General features: G+C 44.3%; 1 protein-coding gene across 1 annotated transcript in view; it reads left to right on the forward strand.

Annotated features, from left to right (window-relative positions):
• Positions 1-2,342: 2,342 nt before the first annotated feature.
• TTC6 (tetratricopeptide repeat domain 6) overlaps positions 2,343-23,815 on the forward strand; it is a 247,165-nt gene continuing 225,692 nt past the window's right edge. The window contains exons 1-2 of the mRNA XM_089680254.1: positions 2,343-3,437; positions 10,254-10,355. Coding sequence (XP_089536380.1) covers positions 2,343-3,437; positions 10,254-10,355 — 1,197 coding nt within the window. The remainder of the gene's footprint in view (positions 3,438-10,253; positions 10,356-23,815) is intronic.

Raw genomic sequence — 23,815 nt, forward strand, 5'->3', positions numbered from 1 at the left:
CTACTGATCCCAGTACTGTGCACTCCTGATCCCAGTATTGTGCCCTCCTGATCCCAGTATTGTGCCCTCCTGATCCCTGTATTGTGCCCTCCTGATCCCAGTACTGTGCCCTCCCGATCCCAGTATTGTGCCCTACTGACCCCAGTAGTGTGCCCTCCTGATCCCAGTATTGTGCCCTCCTTGCTCTGCCTGCACTGTGCCCTTCTGTCTACAACCCCCCCACCATACTGTGCCCTTTGTGTTGGTAAGTCTTTGATTTATGGCATGTTTTCTTATTGTTTAATATCAATTTTATTGAAAGTACTAATAAATATATGTTTAATTATATCAACTATTTATACTTTAATTCTTTAGAGTAGGTGTGTAAATTGGGGCAGGCTGGTAGGGACCCCAGTGAAATACTTTGTCCATGAGCCCATAATACTTTTAAGACAACCCTGCAGGAATGAGAGGCAGCATGCCAAAACTGGAGAAATGAGAAGGTTGGGACAGAGCACTGTCACCCTCAGGGCTGGGACAAGGGGTGGGCAGGAGGGCCAGCTGCCCTGGGCACAGAGGAACAAGGAGGCAGAGAATGGACACAGGAATTGAATCCCATTCTATGGCATGCATTAACAGTGGGGGTAGGGGTACAATTCCACATCCTTGCCCTAGGCACTGGATGAACTTGTCCTGGCACTGGTCACCCTTGTACCAGGAGGGGCCTAAGAAATGAACTTCTTGTCCCCATTACCAGGTGTTATGTTAGCGAAAGCTGCAGACTTATAAAGATTAACATTTATTTTTAAATGAGATGAACAAGATAAAGATTTAGGCCTCATTCACACGTGTTTCTGGCCTTTTGTTTAGAAAGTTTTGAAACCTCTGGCCTAGATGTTGCTGGAGGTCCTCCAGCCAGGGAATGAGGTAGGCTTTATTTAACCTGCTGCAGTTTATAATGCACACTGTGAGAAGCTCAGAGTGTGCAGTGAAATCAGAGTAAAGAATTCCAAGACAAAAGAGGAGCCTTTATACCTACACAAGGTAAGGCTGGAGTTCATCTTTAAGAAGTATTTGAAGTGGTTGTAAAAGTTCAAGGTTTTTTTTACCTTCATGCATTCTATGCATGACAGTAAAAAACCTTCTGTGTGCAGCAACCCAACCCAAAATTTACCTAAGCCCCATCTTAATCCAGCAATGTGCATGAGAGCTTCGGCTCTCCCAGGTCTCTCCCTCCTCATTGGCTAAGACAGCAGTGGTAGCCATTGGCTCCCGCTACTATCAGTCATAGCCAGTGAGCCAATGAGGAGAGAGCTGGGGGTGGGACTGAGCCGTGCTACGTGTGTGAATGAACACACAGAGCAGAAGGTCGGGAGTCAGCCTGCTTGGGTGTCCCCATAGCAAACTGCTTGCTATGAGGGCACTAGGCAGGACAGAGGTGCTAGTAGCGCCAGCAGAAAACCCGAAAAGAAGAGGATTTGGGCTGCTCTGTGCAAAACAACTGCACAGAACAGGTTAGTGTGACATTTTTGTTATTTTTAAACAAAAAAATATCTCCCTTTAATATCACTTTAAGCAAGCATGACAGTTAGGCAGACAAAATATACTTGGTACAACCCTTCTGGGGGTTAGTCTGGCTTGTTACCATTACAAAAGTACTATCAGAAGAATATGACATCACATACAGTACTGACAATGCCACACAATAAAAATCTTTATTGACAATTCAACAGAGATGGAAACTCCTATAAATTTATTGCTTTTAATTTTATGTGCTGTCATTTTCTTCAGATGACAGCACGGTAACTAGCATTTTTTTAAAGGAGAAGTCAGCAGTGGCAGTCTCCATATTTCACATTTTCAGGTCAGGCTTTCTATTTGCATGTATGATCCTAAATTCTGATCATCTACATGGTTAATACACAGGGCAGCAGCAAGTTTCTCTGTACTTGTCAGCTCAAAAGTTGCATTTAAGGAATTTTGTAGTAAATATGTGTGAATTTACAGATATGTTGTGCTTCTTCGGTAAATCAGTCTTTAAAAATGCCCATCCAAGTGAGCAATAAGGCCGTTAAAATTATTCACAAATAGTGAAATAAGATTGACCTACTAAATTGAGAAATCTGTGACTGGAATTAATGCGGAATGAATAGGATTATCCCAACAGGGCAGGTTTCTATGAGATGATCAGCAGTAACTGCGGGGAAAATTAGATTTAACAGTGCATTAAATTGCGTATTTAGGAAGCATCTACCAGTAGATTATTTCCAAATACCGAGTCATGCTTCTGAAAATGAAAAGCAAGCCTGGTAGAAGAAAGCTAATGCTTTTGTTAATTTATTATACAGGAAGAGATAGAAGAGATGTCAGACGGAAGGGGGCATTTGCATTTGAGACTCAATTATGCAGAGGAGTTGAGAATCAAGAAAGAGCTGGAAAGATTGCTTAAGCCTCCTCAGAGGACTGTCAAGCAGGACACGGTGGAATTCAAGAGTAGCTCGCCCCTGTCTCTAATGCAGGGTCCTGCTTTATCCCAAATTAAACAGCTTTATTCTACCTCATGCCCAAGATCTAAGGTCACAGGCAGACTGGCTCAACCCACTTGCCAATCTCCATCAGCCTCTGATTTGCCTCAAGACTCTATGGTTGACAGTACTGAGAAAAAAGATCAGAAAGTTGGTGGATTAGTAAAAAGTTCAGTGCCTAGCTCAAAAGATGCAACACGAGAGTTACAAGAAGAGAAATATTTGCTGATTGACCATTCACCATTCATCCATGAACACTTTGAGAAGACCAACTATCGAGTACAGAAACCTGCAATTGCATCATTGGTTGGAACCACCAAGCCTATACCAATTTTCAAACGGCCAAAACCGCCTGAAAAGCTCAGGTCTACCATGCCTCAGAGTTCCCCCAAGCCACGCCCTTCTGTGAAGCCTACAGCAGTTCAGAAGAAGGTGACACGAATACAGAAGGTGACAGGAACTCCTTCCAACCAGATAAGGAAGGCTGTTGATCAGAGGTCAAGTGAGGGCAGTGATGACAGCAATTCTTCTCCAAGCTCTGACTCAGAGTACAGCGATGACTCAGAGAAAAGAGCAAGAAGTACAAGCAAGAAAAAGAAAAAACTTTCAAAGAAAAAAAATAGGTTGGCTGTACCAGACCAGGAAAATGTTGATGTTGGCAATTTAACCCCTAGTGTGCTGATGCCAGAGAAGCTCAAAGAAGCTACCTCCGCATCTGCTGTATGTGAAAACCATGAACTTGATGCAATCACTCAGCAAATTGCAGAGGGCCTAAATACCCCATACTTAATACCACCGGTGAAGACCACAGCTAGGTCGGTGGATGAAATAATTGCATCACTACATTCTCCACAGACACACACGGAATCAGATATAATGATTAAACAGTTGATGGAGAGTGTTTTGGGCCTTAACTATAGCATCACATTTGGGGTAAGTTCATCAATATCCAAAAACATAGGACTGGTTTTGTAAGAATGTACAAAGAGTAATAATGTTTCATGGCCCATCAAACAAAAATCAGTTTTCACTAAACTAAGTCATTATGTGATAAATCAGAAGTAGAAAATTAAAGAAAGCATTTAGAGGTACCTTGCAGATTTCTCTGGTCATCCCCAAATCCATTATTCTCCATTATGCATATCTCATGTTCGAGCTTAAGCCCAAACTAATATGGGCAGCCAGTGACAAGAAAGTGAGGAGCAGGGGGTGGGAGGGATTTTGGCCATAACATGATCACTGGAGGTGGTCAAGTTTTGCATGATAGAAAGTCCTGGGTTTGGGGAATGCTGAAATTGCTAGGCTAAGATGACTCTTATATGCCTTTCAGAGTCTCCAGGGATCCCTGAAACTTGTGGTTGTCTTGACGAGATGCTGTGGTTGACCTTTGGCCCTGTTCTTCTCAGCTTCTGTTTCTCACTGTTAGCCAGCAACCCATCTTAGTTATGGGCCAATAGTCATGGGAGGATGATGAAGTCAGGAGGTTATGGGGTTTGCATAATAGTGTTTCATGGGTTTTGAAACTCATATGACATTAAGATATGTGAAAGTACATGCAGGCAACTCTAGTTTGTTTCCAGTGTATGCTGCCGACTTGGCATTCTTTTTTTTTTTTCTTTAGTGCAATAATTTTTATTGAAAATGGAAAAGAAATACAACACCAAAATCACCCACACAGGGGGCCATATACAGGCATGCATACATGAAAATCGATTATTCCTGCAAATTAACAAAAAGGTGGGCGTGTGCATGACTGTTTAATGAATAATATGGCAGAGATTGCACAGCTTGCCCACACGGTGTGGGCTGCTGATCTAAACAACTCAAGGTATAAGGCCCAGGTATAAGAACATGTGCAGAAAGTACTGAGAAGGAGCCAGAAGAGAAAAAAAAGAGGAGAGATGGGTACAGAGCAGGAAAATGAGAAAAAAAGGGGAGGGAAATCCGGCAGGTCCGGGTCTTCAGATAACCAAAGTAAGATAGATAACCAAGGGCGTAAGATAGCCAAGGTTCCCATATTATCAAAAATTTAAAGTCATGTAAGATGCTGGACATCTATTTGTTGAGCATCATAGCCAGCTTAGCATTTTTAAAGTGGCCATATGGTCACTTTAAAGCAAATGTGCAGGCAAATATTAAACACTATTTTTTATCTAATTATGTATTTCATAAAAAATCATTGTGCACAGTATGCTGCTAGTATGAAATCTATTGTTATGTTAGCTCCTTAATCAAGCAAGGCTTGCTGCACACTGTTAGCTTATTTTTCGTTCAGCCAGATTCTTCCATCTACACAAACGAGGTGGATGGAGGAACTTTGCCAGGACATTGCATGTTGACAGCGGTGGGTCAGTGGCTGCACCTGCCAATTGATAAAAATTTTCTGTAGAGTGGAGGCGGCTGAACACTGCTCAAAATTCAAGTAGTATATGGCCAGCAGGCGACAGCTGCAGGCTGGGTGACGTACCTGTGGGTTGCAATCTTTCTACGGGGGTTGGTGTGCGCCCCCTGCTGACCTGTGCTGTGATTGGACACAGCATGAGTTTGGCAGCTGGTTTCAGGCAATGATTTTCGCTGAAATCAGCTGATTGCTGTGGCCAGGGGCGGACTGACAGCTCATGGGGTACCTGGGCAATAGGAGCTCATGGGGCCCCATGTGTCCTCATCCACACTCAAGCCAGACCTACATAAAGCTCCACCTACATATTGCACTGCCTACATTACATGTGTTCATGCCAGCCATCCTCCACATATTGCATCCCCGCTGCACAGAAGGGTCCGTCAGCAAACTGCAAAAGCTTTTGGGCCCTCTGGTTCAGGAATGAGCCAATGCTCAATTCTTGTCTGCAGCTTAGGCTCACAGAGATTCCCCTTGCCATTGCTGGGAAGCCACCAAACACACGACATGTTCAAAGGTGGCGGCCATTTGAGAACCTGTAGGTGCCTGTAGGTTTCCCAACCATGCCTCCAGGAATCTCTGTGAGTCTGATTATATGGTTATTATAGCTCAGTTACATAGATGGGGCATTTAAATATCCACTGCAGCATAGCCTGCATGGAAGTTCCTGGCTTCCTTCTGTAGCAGCGGATGGGCACTTTCAAGCTTAAAGAGGAGAGGGGGGAGGGGGAGGAGAGATATGAATAGGAGGGAGGGAGAAAGAGAGAGATGGGGAGATGGGAAAGTAGGAGAGAGAGAGAGGAAGGGGAGGGGCAGAAGGGGGGGAGGGCAGTGAAAGAGAGTGAGAGGTGAGAGAGGGGGGTGATAGAGAGAGGAGGGATGAGGGGACGAGAAAGGAGTGAGAGAGAGAGAGACAGGGTTGAGAGAGCGAAAGGGGGGTTAAGAGAGGGAAGGTGAGAGAGAGGGGAGGTGAGGGGGGGGCAAGAGAGAGGGGGGGAGAGAGATGAGGTGAGAGAGGGAGTAAGGTGGGTGAGAAAGAAAGAGAGGAGGATGTGAGAGAGGGGGTGACAGAGAGAGAGAAAGGAATGGTGGGGGTGTGAGAGAGAGGGGTGAGAAAGGGAAAGGGGGTGTGAGAGAGAGGGGGGTAAGAGAGAGCAGAGAGGTGAGAGAGAGGAAGGGGTGGGAGAGGGGAATCAAGAGCGAGAAGGGGCAGGAGAGATGTGGGGTGAGAGGGAGAGGGGGGGAAAGGGGGTGAGAGGGAGAGGAAAGCAAGAGAGAGAGAGGGGGTGAGAGAGGGGGGAGCGATTGAGAGAGGGGGCGAGAGAGAGAGAGAGAGGGGAGGGTGAGAGAGGGTGGGGGGGGGGGGTGAGAGAGAGGGACAGAGGTGAGCGTGAGGGGGATGAGAGAGAAGAGCAAGATTGGGGGCGGTGTTCAGTATGTCTGCTACTCATAACTATGGCCCCAGGCTGCTCTCAGCTAGTCTCAGGCAGGATCTAGAGCTTCAGTGTTAAATCTACCGCCTTCATAGCCCCTTTCACAACAGCGTGTGCACTGTACTGTGGTCCAATATTCTTTTATGCTCTTGATTTGCAGTCAGAAGAGAAGATTATCCTCCATCCACACACAGGATAATCTCCGAATCATCCCAGCCAGGGACACAACACAATAAAAAAGGAAGATCAGGGCTGCAGATTCGGGGCAGTGAGTGATCCCAGTGACCAGGCTGCAGAGGAGGAGCGGGGCTTGTCATGCATGTGTTGATTGGAGGGTGTGTTCACTGTTCTATGGCCGGACACCGGGCTTTCCGCGCTGTCTGCTTTCGGCTGTCTCCATTCTGTCCTCAGGTTAGGGGATCTGTGTGTGGGGACCATCACGTCACTGATCTTTAGGGATGGACAGGAAACTGCTGAGGGGATCACCGTGTACAGATGATTGGTGCTCTGCTACAAGTAGAAGGGCAGTGACAGAGCCTTTCATGGAGCCCCCTACTGGCCCAGGCCCTCGGGCAGTGCCCGAGAGCCCGTATGGTCAGTCCACCCTTGGCTGTGGCCAATCACACACAGAGCTCTGTGTTTACAAAAACACAGAACTTTGTGTGCTGTGAACAGTGATCTGCCTGTTTCTTCAATCTGCAAACCAGGGAGAAAAAAAGGCAGTAAAAGCAGCACATATTACACATTGTTAGGCACACAGTTAATCCTTTGATTGCCCCTAGATGTTAACCCTGTCCCAGCCAGCGTCATTATTACAATGACAGTGTACAGTATTTACACTGATCACTGTATTAGTGTCATTATTGATGTCAGTTAGTCTGTTGGTATACCTCCCAGCCAGAATCCGCTAGTGTCAGATTGCCAGCTACACTATCACAGTCCCACTATAGGTCATATACAGTTGCAAGAAAAAGTATGTGAACCCCTTGGGATTACGTGGAGTTTTGCATGAATTGGGCATAAAATGTGCTCCGAACGTCATCTAAGTCACAACAATAGAAGAACACAGTCTGCTGAACATAATACAACACAAACATTAGATGTTGCCATGGTTTAATTGCACATAACATGTAAACATTCACAGTGCAGGGAGGAAAAAGTATGTGAACCTTTGGACTTAATAACTGGTTGACCCTCCTTTGGCAGCAATAACCTCAACCAAACGTTTCCTGTAGTTGCAGATCAGACCTGCACAACGATCTGGAGTCATTTTGGACCACTCCTCTTCACAAAACTGTTTCAGTGTAGCAATATTCTTGGGATGTCTGGTGTGAATCGCTCTCTTAAGGTCATGCCACAGCATTTCAATGGGGTTGAGGTCAGGACTCTGACTGGGCCACTCCAGAAGGCGTATTCTGTGCTGTTGCAACCATTCTTTTGTTGAATTACTTGTATGCTTTGGGTCATTGTCCTGTTGCATCACCCATCCTCTGCGGAGCTTCAGTTGGCGGACAGATGGTCGTACGTTTTCCTGCAGAATGTCTTGATAAACTCTGGAATTCATTTTCCCATCAATGACAAAAATCCGTCCAGGCCTTGAGGCAGCAAAGCAGCCCCAAACCATGATGCTCCCTCCGCCATGTTTTACAGTGGGGATGAGGTTTTGATGTTGGTGTGCTGTGCCTTTTTTTCTCCACACATAGTGTTGTGTGTTCTTCCCAAACAACTCAATCTTGGTTTCATCTGTCCGCAGTATATTCTGCCAGTAGTGCTGTAGTCCAGGTGCTCTTTTGCAAACTTCAAACGTGCTGCAATATTCTTTTTGGACAGCAATGGCTTCCTCCGTGGTGTCCTCCCATGTATTCCATTCTTGTTTAATGTTTTCCTTATTATAGATGTGTCAACAAAAATGTTAGCATGTGCCAGAGATTTCTGTAGGTCTTTAGCTGACACTCTGGGATTCTTCTTTACCTCATACAGCATTCTGTGCTGTGCTCTTGCAGTCATTTATACAGGACGACCACGCCTAGGGAGAGTAGTAACAGTGCTAAACTTTCTCCATTTGTAGACAGTCTGTCTTACCGTGGACACAGGAACATCAAGGCTTTTGGAGATACTTTTGTAACCCTTTCCAGCTTCATGCAAGTCAACAATTCTTGATCGTAGGTCTTCTGAGAGCTCTTTTCTGCGAGGCATGGTTCACATCAGACAGTGCTTCTTGAAACCAGTAAACCCAAAACAGGTGTGTGTTTTTTAAGGGCAGGACAGCTGTCAGCAACACATCCAATATCATCACACTGATTGGAGTCAAGGTTGGCTCACTCCTGGCTCCAATTAGCTCTGGAAGAAGTCATTAAGCTAGGGCCTCACATACTTTTTCCTCCCTGCACTGTGAATGTTTACATGTTATGTGCAATTAAACCATGGCAACATCTAATGTTTGTGTAGTATTATGTTCAGCAGACTGTGTTCTTCTATTGTTGTGACTTCGATGACGTCCAGAGCACATTTTATGCCCAATTCATGCAAAACTCCACGTAATCCCAAGGGGTTCACATACTTTTTCTTGCAACTGTATCATCGCCATTACTAGTATAGTGTCATAGCTGCGTAAATTCCAGTATACATAACATAGCTTGTATACACTTTCAAACACAAACCAAATAATACACACTTTTTGAGAGTTTTTTTTATTTACCAAAGCATACATTTTGTCCTACATTATGAAGAAATTAGATTTTTTTATTTTTTTATTGGATATGTTTTATAACAGAATGTAGAAAAATATAGGTTTTTTTTTTTTAAATTTTTGGTCTTTTTTCCATTTATATCACAAAAAAACCCAAAAAACCCACTTAAGAATTGATACCAAACAAAAGCTCTATTTGTGTGAAAAAAAACAATATAAAATTCATTTGTGTACAGTGTGACATGACCGGGCAGTTGCCAGTTAAAGTATCACAGTGCTGAATAGCAAAAATGGTTAAAACCTTCTGGAGCTCAAGTGGTTACAGCAGGTTAAACACTGACAGATTCCCACATCCACGCAAGTATTGTTGATATGGAAATCTTCCCCGCTGCGCTATTGTATTATGAAAGCGGTACTTTCCAACTCCCCAAAAGCTGTATGCGCTGATCGAATGCTGATTTTCCAGCAGGTCCATTCAACAGAAGCCAGTCAATAGACCAGCTTCTGTTGAACAAAGAGAGGTACACACGGTCCAAAATTCGTCTGGTTCTTCCTGAACTGGCTGAATTTTAATATGTGTATAAACAGCTTACGCCAGACTAAGCAGTATACATAAACCAGGCTTTAATCATTGTTCAGTGCTATCATTCTAACATACTGTACTTTAGGCTCTCTAGGTGGAGGGGAGAGCTAGTTATCTGCCTGTCTCCTTTTTTTTAAATATGCAGCAAATGAATTCAGAATTCCCGATCTACATACTTTTTTCTAGTAAACGGTGTAAGAAGTATTTGTGGCACTGGATCATCATGACAACCAGAAAACTAGCATTTTCAGAGGGCATCAGTAGTGACAGCCTCTGTGTTCCCTCACACCCACACAAATTAATGCTGGACCCGGGTGGGTACCATTATTCCTAATGGAATGCTGCCCGCACTGGAAAACGCACCCGTACTGGGAAGCTCATTTCCTGTGCAGGCTGTGCAGGGACTTCTTTACTGTGTGTCCCTGGGCATGGCAGCCCATTCAAATGAGTGGGCTCTAGTGCCCGCGCAGATCGTGCTCTGCCCGGCGCCCACTGGTGTGACCCTAGCCTTTGAGCTTGAAGTCAATTGTCATGGTAATATGCAGAGGATGGAGCAGAATCTCTACCTGCTGGATCTCATGGCTGCCACTCAAGAATTGGAATGTCCAAGTTGCTTAGCAAACCAGATTCTGTTGCATCTTTTCAGATACCAGAAGAAGAAAGGAATGTGACGCATGAGTCAGAGATATCACAACCAGTGCTGGAAGATCAGGAACGGTCATCTGCAGAAAGTCCATCTTCACAGCAGGTAGCAATACTTTGCATTGGGAAAGGTGAACTACAACCAGAATGTGATGGAGTAGGAGTGGATATGTGGTATACATGTGTACACTGTATTGCCAACTGTATTGGGATGCCTGCATTTACATGCACATGAACGTTATTGGCATCCCTACTAGTCCGTAGGGTTCAATATTGAGTTGGCTCACCCTTTACAGCTATAACAGCTTCAACTCTTCTGGGAAGGCTGTCCACAAGGTTTAGGAGTGTGTCTATGGGAATGTTTGACCATGCTTCCAGAAGCGCACTTGTGACGTCAGTTACTGATGTTGGACGAGAAGGCCTGGCTCACAGTCTCCATTCTAATTCATCCCAAAGGGGTTCTGTCGGGTTGAGGTCAGGACTCTATGCAGGCCAGTCAAGTTCCCCCACTCCAAACTCGCTCGTCTTTATGGACCTTACTTTGTGCACTGGTACACAGTTAGAACAGAAAGGAGCCATTCCCAAACTGTTTCCACAAGGTTGGGAGCATGAAATTGTTGAAAATGTCTTGGTATGCTGATGCCTTAAGAGTTCCCCTCACGGGAACTAAGGGGCCAAGCCCAACCACTGAAAAACAACCCCACACCATAATCCCCCCTCCACTAAACTTTACACTTGGCACATTGCAGCCAGGCGAGTTCCGTTCTCCTGGAAACCACCAAACCCAGACAGATTAATCGGATTGCCGGACAGAGAAGTGGGATTCGTCCCTCCAGAGAACACGTCTCCACTGCTCTAGAGTGCAGTGACGGCGTGCTTTACACCACTTCATCTGATGCTTTCCATTGCATTTGGTGATGTAAGGCTTGGATTCAGCTGCACGGCCATGAAAACCCATTCCATGAAGATCTCTGCGCATTGTTGGTGTGCTAAGCTGAAGGCCACACAAAGTTTGGAGATCTTTAGCTATTGACTCTGCAGACGCTGACCCTGCTGTCATTTTACGTGGGCTACCACTTCGTGGCTGAGTTTCTGTTGTTCCCAGTTGTTTCCACTTTGTTATAATACCTCTAACAGTTGACTGTGGAATATTTAGTAGCAAGGAAATTTCATGGATGGACTTATTGCACAGGTGGCAACCTATCACAGGACCATGCTTGAATTCACTGAGCTCCTGAGAGCGATGCATTCTTTCACAGTCTGCATGCCTAGGTACTTTATTTTATACACCCTTGGCCATGGAGGTGATTGGAATACCTGAATCCAATGATTTGGAGGGCTGTCCCAATACTTTTGGCAATATAGTGTATCTACTCTGCCTTTACTGCATGCAAGTGTCTAGGTGGACGGCCATGTCTTGGTAGGTTTGCAGTTGTCCCATTCTCTTTCCATTTTTGGATGATGGATTGAACAGTGCTCCATGACATGTTTAAAGCTTGGTATTTTTTTATAACTTAATCCTGCTTTAAACTTCTCCACAACTTTATCATTGACCTGTCTGGTGTGTTCCTTGGCCTTCATAATGCTGTTTGTTCACTAATGTTCTCTAACATACCTCTGAGGCCTTCACAGAACTGCTGTATTATACTGAGAATAAATTACACACAGGTGGACTCTTTTTACTAATTAGGTGACTTCTGGAGGCAATTGGTTTTACTAGATTTATTTAGGGGTATCAGAGTAAAAGGGGGTGAATACAAATGCACACCACACTTTTCAGATATTTATTTGTAAAAAATGTTGAAAACCATTTATCATTTTACTTCCACTTCACAATTATGTGTCACTTTGTGTTGGTTTATCACATAAAATCCCAATAAAATACGTTTACGTTTTTGGTTGTAACATAACAAAATGTGGAAAATTTCAAGGGGTATGAATACTTTTTCAAAGCACTGTATATATCAGTCATCAAGTCAGTAGAGCATTAGGCACATATTCCGCATTGACACAATGCATTGTAGGAGGGATTGTTTAAACTACTGCCTTTTTAAAAAAAAACAGAGCAAAAAAAAAAAAAATCCCAGCAGAGTGGTAGTTGTTTGTATCTGGAGTGTTGTTTATATTTCTGGGAGAAGTCATTAAGCTAGGGCCTCACATACTTTTTCCTCCCTGCACTGTGAATGTTTACATGTTATGTGCAATTAAACCATGGCAACATCTAATGTTTGTGTAGTATTATGTTCAGCAGACTGTGTTCTTCTATTGTTGTGACTCAGATGACGTTCAGAGCACATTTTATGCCCAATTCATGCAAAACTCCACGTAATCCCAAGGGGTTCACATACTTTTTCTTGCAACTGTACTGCTACAGGGTGGCACGGGTGCACAAATTCACGTATATATATATATGTGATTTTGCAATTCCGGGTAGGAGGCCATCCCCTAGCCACAGCTGTCAATCACTGGGTCCCGGTTGGTGATTACTTGCCGACGCTCGGTGATTCACAAGCATCACCGACGGAGAGAACTGTATGTAAACAATGAAAAATTAAAAAAAAAAATCCCAGTATATATTCCTCCATAAATGCTATAACTTTCATGTAAACCAATTAATTTACAAGTATTGGGATTTTTTTTAATAAAGACATGTAGTAGAATACATTTTGGCCTAAATTTATGACGAAATTTGATTTTTAATTTTTTTTTGCTGGACATGTTCAATAGCAAAAAGTCAAAAATATTGTTTCTCAAAATTGTCGGTCTTTTTTTTTTTTTTTTTTATAGTGCAAAAAAATAATCATCAGTTAAAGTAACGCAGCGGAATGAATGAAAGGGTGTTACAGGCTGGCGCTCTAGTGATTAACCATCTGGGACAAAACTACTTGGAACACCCCAAAATGATATATTTTTCAAGCAGAGGCCCTAGAGAATAAAATGTGGGTGTTGCATATTTGTATGTTACATGGCATTTGCTCAGCGGCTTTTCAAATGCAGGTTTTTTGGAACTTTAATGAATTTTAATACACAAAAACACAATATAATACCCTATATTTTTGGTAAAGTATAAAAGATGATGTTATGCAGAATAAATGTCACACTTTAAAATTGCGTAGGCCTGTGGAACGGTGCAAAACCACGGTAACATCTCCATAGGCGATGTTTTTAAAGCCTTTACGGGTTACCAATTTAGAGTTAAACAGGAGGTCTGGTGCTAGAATTCTTGTTCTTGCTCTGACGTTTGCGTGTGATACATGTGTTTGCCTTTGCATGCAAACACTGTGGGACAGGGGCACTTTAAAATAAAAAAAAAATTATTGTTATATTTTATTTGACTTTTTTACACTGTCCCTTAATTTTTTATTACTTTTATCGCTATCACAAAAGAATGTAAATGTAGCACTACCCCCTTAGGAGTTTCAAAGATTTTGAGTCCCCCTATAGCCCTGCATAGCCAGGCAACACACATTTTCATGCAGACTTGCATCCAGGAGTCAAACATCAGTCCTTGAGCTTTGCTTTTGTGATATTATTAGGTGGATTTGAACTGGGATAGGGTTACGGGTGTACAATATGCCCTATGGAACTGATGAACTGAGGACAATTTCATGGAATTACTTACAAGCCTCCACTGCAACACAGTCTCTGTTGGAGAGCTAGCCAGCGTCTCCTAGTTTACCACCCCAGACCGTAGATAAACTCCTCTTCCTTTACCCAGCTATCTGGAGGTATCCCTGACCTGGGGATTCGGGGTCTGTCACTTTAAGAGATTAGACAGTCCCAGTAGGTGGCAAATCTGGTTTCCCAACAGAGTGCTCCTTCCCCTATCTGACCCAGGGGGTGCAGGTCTACTCTCTGTCTTTCTCCCGTGTGGCTGGTGGGTTAGTGGCTGCTACCAGGCCTTACAGATGGGCCACTTCTTCCCTGCTAAACAGGTGGTCCTCGTTCTGGGGGCTGGTGAGGGTCTGAGTTTTCATCCTTCCCAGCTTCACTGCCTGTAGGTGAGCCCCTCTCTCCATCTGGACCCTCTCCCAGGCTCCTGCCTTCAGCCTCACATCTTCCTCTCTGTCCACCCAAACTCCCCAGCAGCTGAGCAGGCCCACTCACTTTTAAGGGTTGTCCTGGCTCCTTGCCAAGCCTCCTGTTGGGGATTGGCCAGGATCCAAGCCAGCCACTCCTCAGATCCACTCACTGCTTCTAGACCTTTCTAGAGCAGGGGGAAATTCCAGAGGGTCTTGCCTGCAGAGCCTCTCGGCTCTGACCAAAGTATGACCCCTGCTAGCTATCACACCCAGGCTGCTACCCAGTCTTCCTAGCTAACAATCAGGCTCTTAGTTGCCCTCCCTCCTAGATTGTAAGCTCCAAGGAGAAGGGCCCTCAAATCCCTCTTGTATTGACTGTATTGTTGCTGTATTGTCTCCCGTTCGATTGTAAAGCTCTGAGCAAACTGTTGGCGCTATATAAATCCTGTATAATAATAATAGTTCCCCCTAGCTGGCTAGGAGGGTGCTACGTAAACATCCCTTGTGGTAACAAGAAGCAGTTCTATTAGACCCCAGATGTCTCCTCTGGCACCAAGAGCCGTATGATCTGGTGCTTTATCAAGCTGGCAATGGCTTGTTTATGTGAGACCAAATCCGGTAGGGACAAAGTCCTCATCACTTTCGGTTTCTGATGTCATACAGTGGGAGAAAAGACATCCGTTCCTCCCTCAATGCCTCAGGAACAGGATGCCGCAAGTCTCATCCTTACCAGGCTCCACGGCATCTGGGAGTGTCAGAAGTCTTTGTCCCCTTCCACACACTGTGGCTCCATCCTTTAAACTGTAAGTCACTACAGGACTCGGCAGTGGTGGTTTGTGGTGCCTTCAAGTTCCTGTGTTTATTTTGAAAATCAGTTTGGTGTTCATGGGGAGAACCCTGGCTCTTAGGCCAAAAAGCACACTGCACCTAGACACTTATGTCTAAGTTAGTACCATGCTTTGCCCTCTTCTGAAGGTAGGCCCTGCCCCACGCCATTTAAAGGTAGGGAGCACAGCCTACTGTTCATTGGATCAGTTTGTCATCCAGACATCACTGTAGTGCACCAATCCATCCCACTGTCTTTTGTCAGTAATCTTGTGATTCTGGAATGCGCCTGCTAGTGATCGTGGAACACCCTTATTGCTGCTTCTCACCCACAGAAAGCCTGATGTCTTTGTGGGACCTGTAGTTCACAGACTGAAGTATGCAGTGCTGATAATATTATTTATAATTTAAAAGCAACACTGGCAACTTAATCATTATTTTATTGAAACTAATTATTGAACAGATATAACAAAACACACTCTATGCACTTTCAAATAAGAGAAGTGCATTGTTAGGTTTACAGACACCTTCATTATCAAGGCCCTCTTTCATTTTGAACAATATTTTTGTATTACCTTTTTTGTATACACGGCTGTGCATTAGTTGACATATTGTATATGTATTTGGATCTGAATGATTTGAAGCTGGCAGACATTGATTAATGGGCACTTCATTTTAAGTACTTGTCCAGTTTTGACAGGCGATGGAACAGCTCAACACAAAGGCACATTGCTTCCCAGAACCTAATGTGTGTATTTTACATCTAGCCTTCATTGTGACATTTGTATTTCACAGAGGTGAATTTGTATGTTTAGTGAGCAGTGACCTACATTACTAATTAAATGTTATTTTAAAAGCATCTATGTGTGTCTTGTGTAGCTGACAGATCTTTCTCAACATTAAAGGCAAGGAAGTATGTATAAAGTATTTTCTCATATTAGTTTAGTGATAACTTATGTGCTAGGCCACATTTCTGGTGTCAGAAAATAACTGGGCCCAAGTACTACCATGGCATTACAGTGTTTGCCACAATTGCATGATCTTTGGACTTGGATAGCTCCGATTGTCCATTTTAGAATCTCACCCATTATTTACAACTGTAATACCTATGCAGGAGAATCCTTTGGCCTTAGACTGCTTCTCTTAGATCAGACATGATGTTAGACTAGTGTTCTTGAGGGTTGCATGCATCCCATTTAGCCCTTCCTTACAGTACTCTGCCAAGATCTAAAAGTACTGTACAGTATGTTTAAAGTGAAACTAAACGTTCAATGGTTTTGCACAGAGCAGCTCCAATCCTCCTCTTCTCGGGTCCCCCACTGACGCTCCTGGCCCATAACCCCCCTGCTGAGTGCTCCCAGAGCAAACTGCTTACTCTGGGGGTACTCATGCATGCTTGCTCCCAAGCCACCTCTGTGTGTCTATAAGACACACAGAGGATGGCTCGGCCCCGACCCTGCTCCCTCTTCAGCCACTGCTGTGCCCCAGCCAATGAGGAAGGAGAGACCCAGGAGAACCGCTTCTCTGGTGTACAGTACTGGATCGTGATCAGGCTCAGATAAGTATTGGGGGGGGGGGCTGAGTAGAGAATTTCACATTGAAGGCTTTTTATCTTCATGCATAGAATTCAGCCTTTAGAACCACTTTAAAGCTAACGCTTTTTTTAGATAAAGTGCGGAAGAGTTAAAACCACTGTCAGTGAGTTATTGCTTTCTGTGTCCTTCCTGAAAATATTCGCCCTCTGTATTTGTCCTGGTGACTACTATCCTTGAGACAAAATGTAATGCAAAATAAAAAATTTCAGAGTTGGGGGTGCATGCGCTGCCGGCTCCAGGATGACAGCTTGATAGAGAGAGCTCCATCCCGCCGTCAGCCTTAACCGCGGCACACAGCAGACCCAGGGATACTGCATCCTCTCCCCATAAATTCAAGGGGACACAGAAGATCATAGCACCCTCCAGACCATGCCTGACGCCGCAGATCACCAGGGCAGCCAGGAAAGCTGACGAGCTTCTTCCCAGCTCTCAGCCCCTGCATCCAAGATGGCGCCGGCTCCTCACAATACAGTCTCCTCACACAAGCAGAGGGAGACACAGCACAAACCATGGACCCCAGGGTCAAGGCATCACTATACCCAGGAGACCCGGGTGAGTCCTCTCCGCCCCTGTCTCCTTCTACTAGCAGTCCTGCTAAGTCCAGACCCAGGCTGGACATACAATCTGTTTCTGACCTGCAACCTTCATATCCTCATGCATTTACTGCTACTTCTACTCCATCTTTAATTGAAAACTTTCCTGCTTCTGATCATCCTATCACTGAAATCTCAATGAAAAGTATGCTACTATCCCTGCGACAAACACTACATGACGACCTGACAGCAACTATATCGCAAATCTCATCCGCGGTACAAAATCAGGATCAACGCATCCACCACATTGAACAAAATGGGGGAAATGTTCACGGCACACAATGACCTCATAGACGCACATGCAGACCACAGAGCTGACATAGAACAAATTAACGTAAAATTGGCAGACCTAGAAGACCGCTCCAGGTGCACAAATATCATCAAAACACTCCCTCATAACAAATCTCTAGGAAATGACGGTTATACGAACTAATTTTACAAATATTTTGCTCCTAATCTATCACCATACCTATCCAAACTCTTTAACCATGCAGCCACCACTGGGACATTCCCCAAAGATATGCTAGAATCGATAATAACGACAATCCCAAAACCTGGCAAAGACCCGCAACTCATCCAAAATTATAGACCAATTTCCCTACTCAACATGGACATAAAACTTTATGCAAAAATTATAGCTCGCAGACTACGCCCTTATCTTCCTAACTTAATACACCCAGACCAAGTAGGATTCATACCAGGCCGCCAAGCACCCGATGCCACCAGAAGACTTATATCTCTTTTCCACCATTTAGAACACACCAAACAGCCCTCAATACTCTTATCCTTAGACGCAGAAAAAGCATTTGATCGAATACATTGGCTATTTATGAGACTGACATTACAGATTTTTGGTATTACAGGATGGATGTTAACAGCCAATTTATCACTATATTCCCTCCCCTCAGCCAGAGTATTAACAGACGGAACGTTATCAGACCCTTTCGATATCACCAATGGTACTAGACAAGGCTGCCCACTATCTCCCATCATATTTGCATTGCTCATTGAACCCCTAGCCTCTAAACTTAGGGATGTCCCAGCATTCACTGGCATCAAACACCTTAACACTGAACACAAAATTAGTCTATTTGCAGACAACATCATATTGATGATTACCAACCCAACAAAAATTCCTCAAAACAATACGCACGCACCTTCATCAGTATTCAACGGTTTCTTATTATAAACTCAATGAACCCAAATCTTCAATCCTAAATCTCCACACACCACACCAAACCCAAATATTACTTGCTAAACAATTCCCCTTCTCTTGGGAAAAAAACAACATCCCCTAGGTAGGAATCAAACTCACCGCAACAACGGACCAACTATTCTCTTCAAACCACAAAATACTACTCGAAACTATACCCCAAGAAATTGCCAACCTCAGAACTTCCCAAATTAGGCCGAGTTGCGACCTTGAAAATGTACATCCTACCAAAAATCCTGTGCATCTTTCGCACACTCCCCATACCAGTTCCTAACACCTTTTTCTCCAAATTACAATCGATTCTCTAAAAAACCTAGATGCACTACCAATCTCTTAATACGCCCATCTTCCAAAGGGGGCGCAGGCCTCCCACATTTAAAATCCTACTATAATGCCACTCTTCTGGACCAAATATATTTTTGGTGGAATCCAATCAGAGAAAAAAATCTGGTCTGCAATGGAAACCTTCCCTTCCATCCACTAAAACCCCCAAAATTTACTTCTAATTCCACCAATGTCACAAACAAATTACCAATTAAAGCATCCATGTATCCAAGCCGCCCTTCAAGCCTGGCGCAATCTTCCGACCATGGAATACACAGACCCTAAACTAATTCTCACCCCAATTGACTTATTACACTCCATCACACCCTCAATAGACCTATTCCAATGGGAAAAACGAAACATACACAAAATAACAGACCTCTATAAAGATCACGCCCTACAACCATTTCAAAATCTCCAATCGACGTTCAATTTGCCTACCACTGAATACTTCACTTATTTAAGAATTGTCCACTGTATGCGAACAAAGAATATACCGTATTTTTCGCTCCATAAGACGCACCTGACCATAAGACGCACCCTAGGTTTTAGAGGCAGAAAACAGGAAAAAAAAATTCTGAGCTAATGGACTGCAGACATAGTAGAGGAGATGACCAGAGACTGCGGACAGTACAGGGATGACCAGAGACTGCGGACAGTACAGGGATGACCAGAGACTGCGGACAGTACAGGGATGACCAGAGACTGCGGACAGTACAGGGATGACCAGAGACTGCGGACAGCACAAGGATGACCAGAGACTGCGGACAGCACAGGGATGACCAGAGACTGCGGACAGCACAGTGATGACCAGAGACTGCGGACAGCACAGGGATGACCAGAGACTGCGGACAGCACAGGGATGACCAGAGACTGCTGACAGTACAGGGATGACCAGAGACTGCGGACACAGTACAGGAGATGACCAGAGACTGCGGACAGTACAGGAGATGACCAGAGACTGCGGACAGTACAGGAGATGACCAGAGACTGCGGACACAGTACAGGAGATGACCAGAGACTGCGGACACAGTACAGGAGATGACCAGAGACTGCGGACACAGTACAGGAGATGACCAGAGACTGCGGACATAGTACAGGAGATGACCAGAGACTGCGGACACAGTACAGGAGATGACCAGAGACTGCGGACACAGTACAGGAGATGACCAGAGACTGCAGACACAGTACAGGAGATGACCAGAGACTGCAGACACAGTACAGGAGATGACCAGAGACTGCGGACAGCACAGGGATGACCAGAGACTGCGGACACAGTACAGGGATGACCAGAGACTGTGGACAGTACAGGAGATGACCAGAGACTGCGGACAGTACAGGAGATGACCAGAGACTGCGGACACAGTACAGGGATGACCAGAGACTGCGGACACAGTACAGGAGATGACCAGAGACTGCGGACACAGTACAGGAGATGACTGCTGACCTTTGGGGAGGGAGGGGGAGCGGGTACCTGAATTTGACAGATACCCGCTCTTCTGCAGAGTTTTTTTTTTTTATCTTACCTGTTCCTCTATCCAGCCGCGCGCTGTCTTCCCGGCTTCTGTAGTGTGGGCGCTCGTCGGACAGCCGGATGCCCAGTGCGCATGCGCGAGAAGCGCTGCGCTTTGTGATTGGTCCGGCGGCTTCTGGGATCTGTCATGTGTCCCAGGTACCGCCTTACCATTCACAAAGAGCACTGCTTCTTCCGCATGCGCACTTGGGACCCGGCTATCACGCACACTACAGAAGCCGGGAAGACAGCGCGCCGCTGGATAGAGGAACAGGTAAGGTCCCACTGCAGAGCTGAGCGGCCGGCCCGGTATTCTGACACGACGGCGGTGGAAATACCGGACCGGCTGCTCTATATTCGCTCCATAAGACGCACTGACATTTTCCCCCCTTTTTTGGGGGAAAAAAAGTGCGTCTTATGGAGCGAAAAATACGGTACCTCACACCACAAAAATCCATAATACTGCCTACCTTTTCTTTACCAAGCCACAATACCCAGGAAAATGCATCTCCACTTTCTACAAATACATAACGAACCTGCAATTTGCTCTAAAATCTACATCTCTATCCAACTGGGAAAAAATGCTTTCATAAACAATTACAACACACACATGGAGCACAACATTTAATACCACTTACAAATCATCAGCTCGCATTGGGAAGCATATTTAAAAATCCTCCATCAATCGTACCTAACCCCGGTCAAACTAGCTATGTATTACCCAAAACACTCCTCCTCTTGCTGGCGACAATGCGGAGACATAGGCTCAACACTACACATATTATGGTCATGCAAATCAATTAATCCTTTTGTAAAAGTGTCTTCCAACTAATCTCTGAAATAACCCAAACAGTGATAACCCCAAACCCTTCACTCGCACTTTTACACATGGGGATTCAAAAATTCCCCTATACCTCTCGTACCATCATTGTCCACATACTTTTCGCAGCAAAAATCACTCTAACCAGATTATGGAACACCACTACTGCCCCTTCTCTCAAATCACTAATTACAGATCTTAATTTCCAGTGTGAAATGGAAAAAAGATCGGCCTTCAACAACTCCACCCAATCCAAATTTAATTCTCAATGTACTAGCTGGTTACAACATCCTAATTGCTCAGTACAAGCCTGATTTCGTACAAACAATTGAACTACCCACCCATTTTAGACTGGTACTCCTCTCTCCACCCCATTACAATTTCCCCCTCCTCTCCCTACCCTCTTCCTTATCCCCCCTGTTTAACCCCCCTTTACCATTTCCTACACCTCACCAAGGTTCAGTATATATCCAAGTCTACCTCTGATGCTATTGCCTTACTCCTAAGTTTGACCCCAGCCAAATGGTGGGGTAAACCCGTTACAATACTGTATTGTATGACTGCAATTTTTACTGAACTGAACGTCATTATTATGTTACTTTGTTATTGAAAATCTTCAATAAAAATATATTGAAATAAAAAAATTTCAGAGTTGTCACCAGAAAAAGAAGTTGAAGGAACTCCTCCAATGGGAATGCCTTAAGAGATTTCCTCCCACTTTCTGTTTTGTTTCTGGAACACAAAAAAAACCCGATGACGTTTAACCACATCCTAGTTTATCGTACATTAAAGAAAAAGTTTCAGATTTAGATATACTTTAAAATTAGGGAATGTCTCCATGCATGTCTCCATGCATATCATTTTTAAATATATGAAAAATGCTAATCCCTATGAAGATACAAATTTCAGTGTAAGTGAGGTCTTCAGTAGAATTAAAGATGGAACCTTCTTGGGTTATCCTACTTAAAGTTTCACTAAAGGCAAAACAATTTTTAATTTTTAATTTTGGATACAATAAAGGGAGGGTCATAACCCCTGGCAGGTTTCTGTGTCCCATTGGGGAGATTTCACTTCATTTCTTCTTCCATAACCAAACCAAGAAGTGAGAGGAAAGCCCTCCAAAGTGAGGAAAACCCGGGGTGTCCCCGGTGTCACCAGAACTAGTACCCCTATTGGAAGATTTCCCCTTTATTACTGTTCTATGTCAACCCAAAATGTGGGATTTTCTTTTGATTTCACTTTTGATGATAATTGTAACCAGGACAAATAGGGTGAATCTCTCTAATGGGTCTACAGACAGCAATAAAACCTGATGAGCTATAATCCCTGTCCGTTCTGTACAAGACAAAAAAAAATGCCTTTAGCGACTCTAGAAATAAATTTAATTTCAGTGTGACAGCATGGCCTAGGTCAGGGGTGGGCAACTGTTTTTTCCTTTGGAGGTACACAGCATTCTTGGAGGTACACAGTGATTATGAATCAGAACTTGGATGAATAATTTTTGAATTTTTGGAGTTTTTGGAATTTTTTCACTGACACTAAAAAGGTTTCATTTTTACTATACATGAGTTCTTGCTGGAAAAAAATATTTTAAGCAGCAGACAACATGGATTCATGAAAGACAGAAGTTGTCAAACAAATCTGATTTCTTTTTATGAGGAGGGAAGCAAAAGCTTAGACAAAGGAGTGGGTGTGGACATGGTATACCTGGATTTTGCAAAAGCTTTTGACACAGTTCCCCACACACAGCTCCTGTGTAAGGTAATGTCTACAGGCTTGGAAAAACAGATTGTAAATAGATGGAAAACTGGCCTAAAATACCGTATTCAGAGAGTAGTGGTTAATGATTCATACTCTGAATGGCCTAAGGTTGTTAGTGGTGTACCCCAAGGTTCAGTGTTGGGACCCTTACTTTTAATATATTTAGAAATGTCTAGGATTAAAAGTACCATTTCAGTGTTTGCAGATGACACCAAGCTTTGCAGTGGAATAACGTCCTTACAGGATGTCCCCAATTTACAAGCCAACCGCAATGATGTTTAATTGAGCAACTATGTGGCAAGTGAGGTTTAATGTTGATAAATGTAAAGTTATGTACTTGGACGTTATGAATATGCATGCATCATACAGACCAGGGGGAGTACAACTGGGTGAGTCAATGGTGGAGAAGGATTTGGGTGTTCTTGTAGATCAGTGGTCACTAAATACTGGACCACAGTCTGGAACTGGACTGAGGGACAGTCCCATCCGGACTGCAGCCACACCCCTGCCGAGTGCCCTCCCTCGGGCCCAGGGCCCAACTGGCCATAGGGCACACTGGGCCACCGGGCTTAAGATGACCAGGCCGCATAGCAAGAGGTAAGTGGCGACCGCTGTCTGGACATGACTAATACAGACCGCGCCTGCTGCTCACCTCCCGCTGTGCAGTTATGCCTAAAGCAGGGTTGACAGGAGGAGCAGCAGTGACAGCTCCAGATGACAAGAAGGAAGCGCCGCTGACACAGGGACAACTCCTTGGCCGGCCATTGCATTAAAGGGACAACGGCGGCCTCTCTTCTTCACCTGCCCTCACACTGTGACAGCTCTGTAGCTGCCGTGGATGGGGCTGTCAATGCTGGACAGGCTGTCTCTTTGCTGGATGGGCTGTCTCTTTGTTGAACA

This window comes from Staurois parvus, unplaced genomic scaffold (genome assembly GCF_062004578.1).
Source record: "Staurois parvus isolate SC_StPar_1 unplaced genomic scaffold, SC_StPar_1.0 ptg000237l, whole genome shotgun sequence".
NCBI classification, from domain to species: Eukaryota; Metazoa; Chordata; class Amphibia; order Anura; family Ranidae; genus Staurois; species Staurois parvus.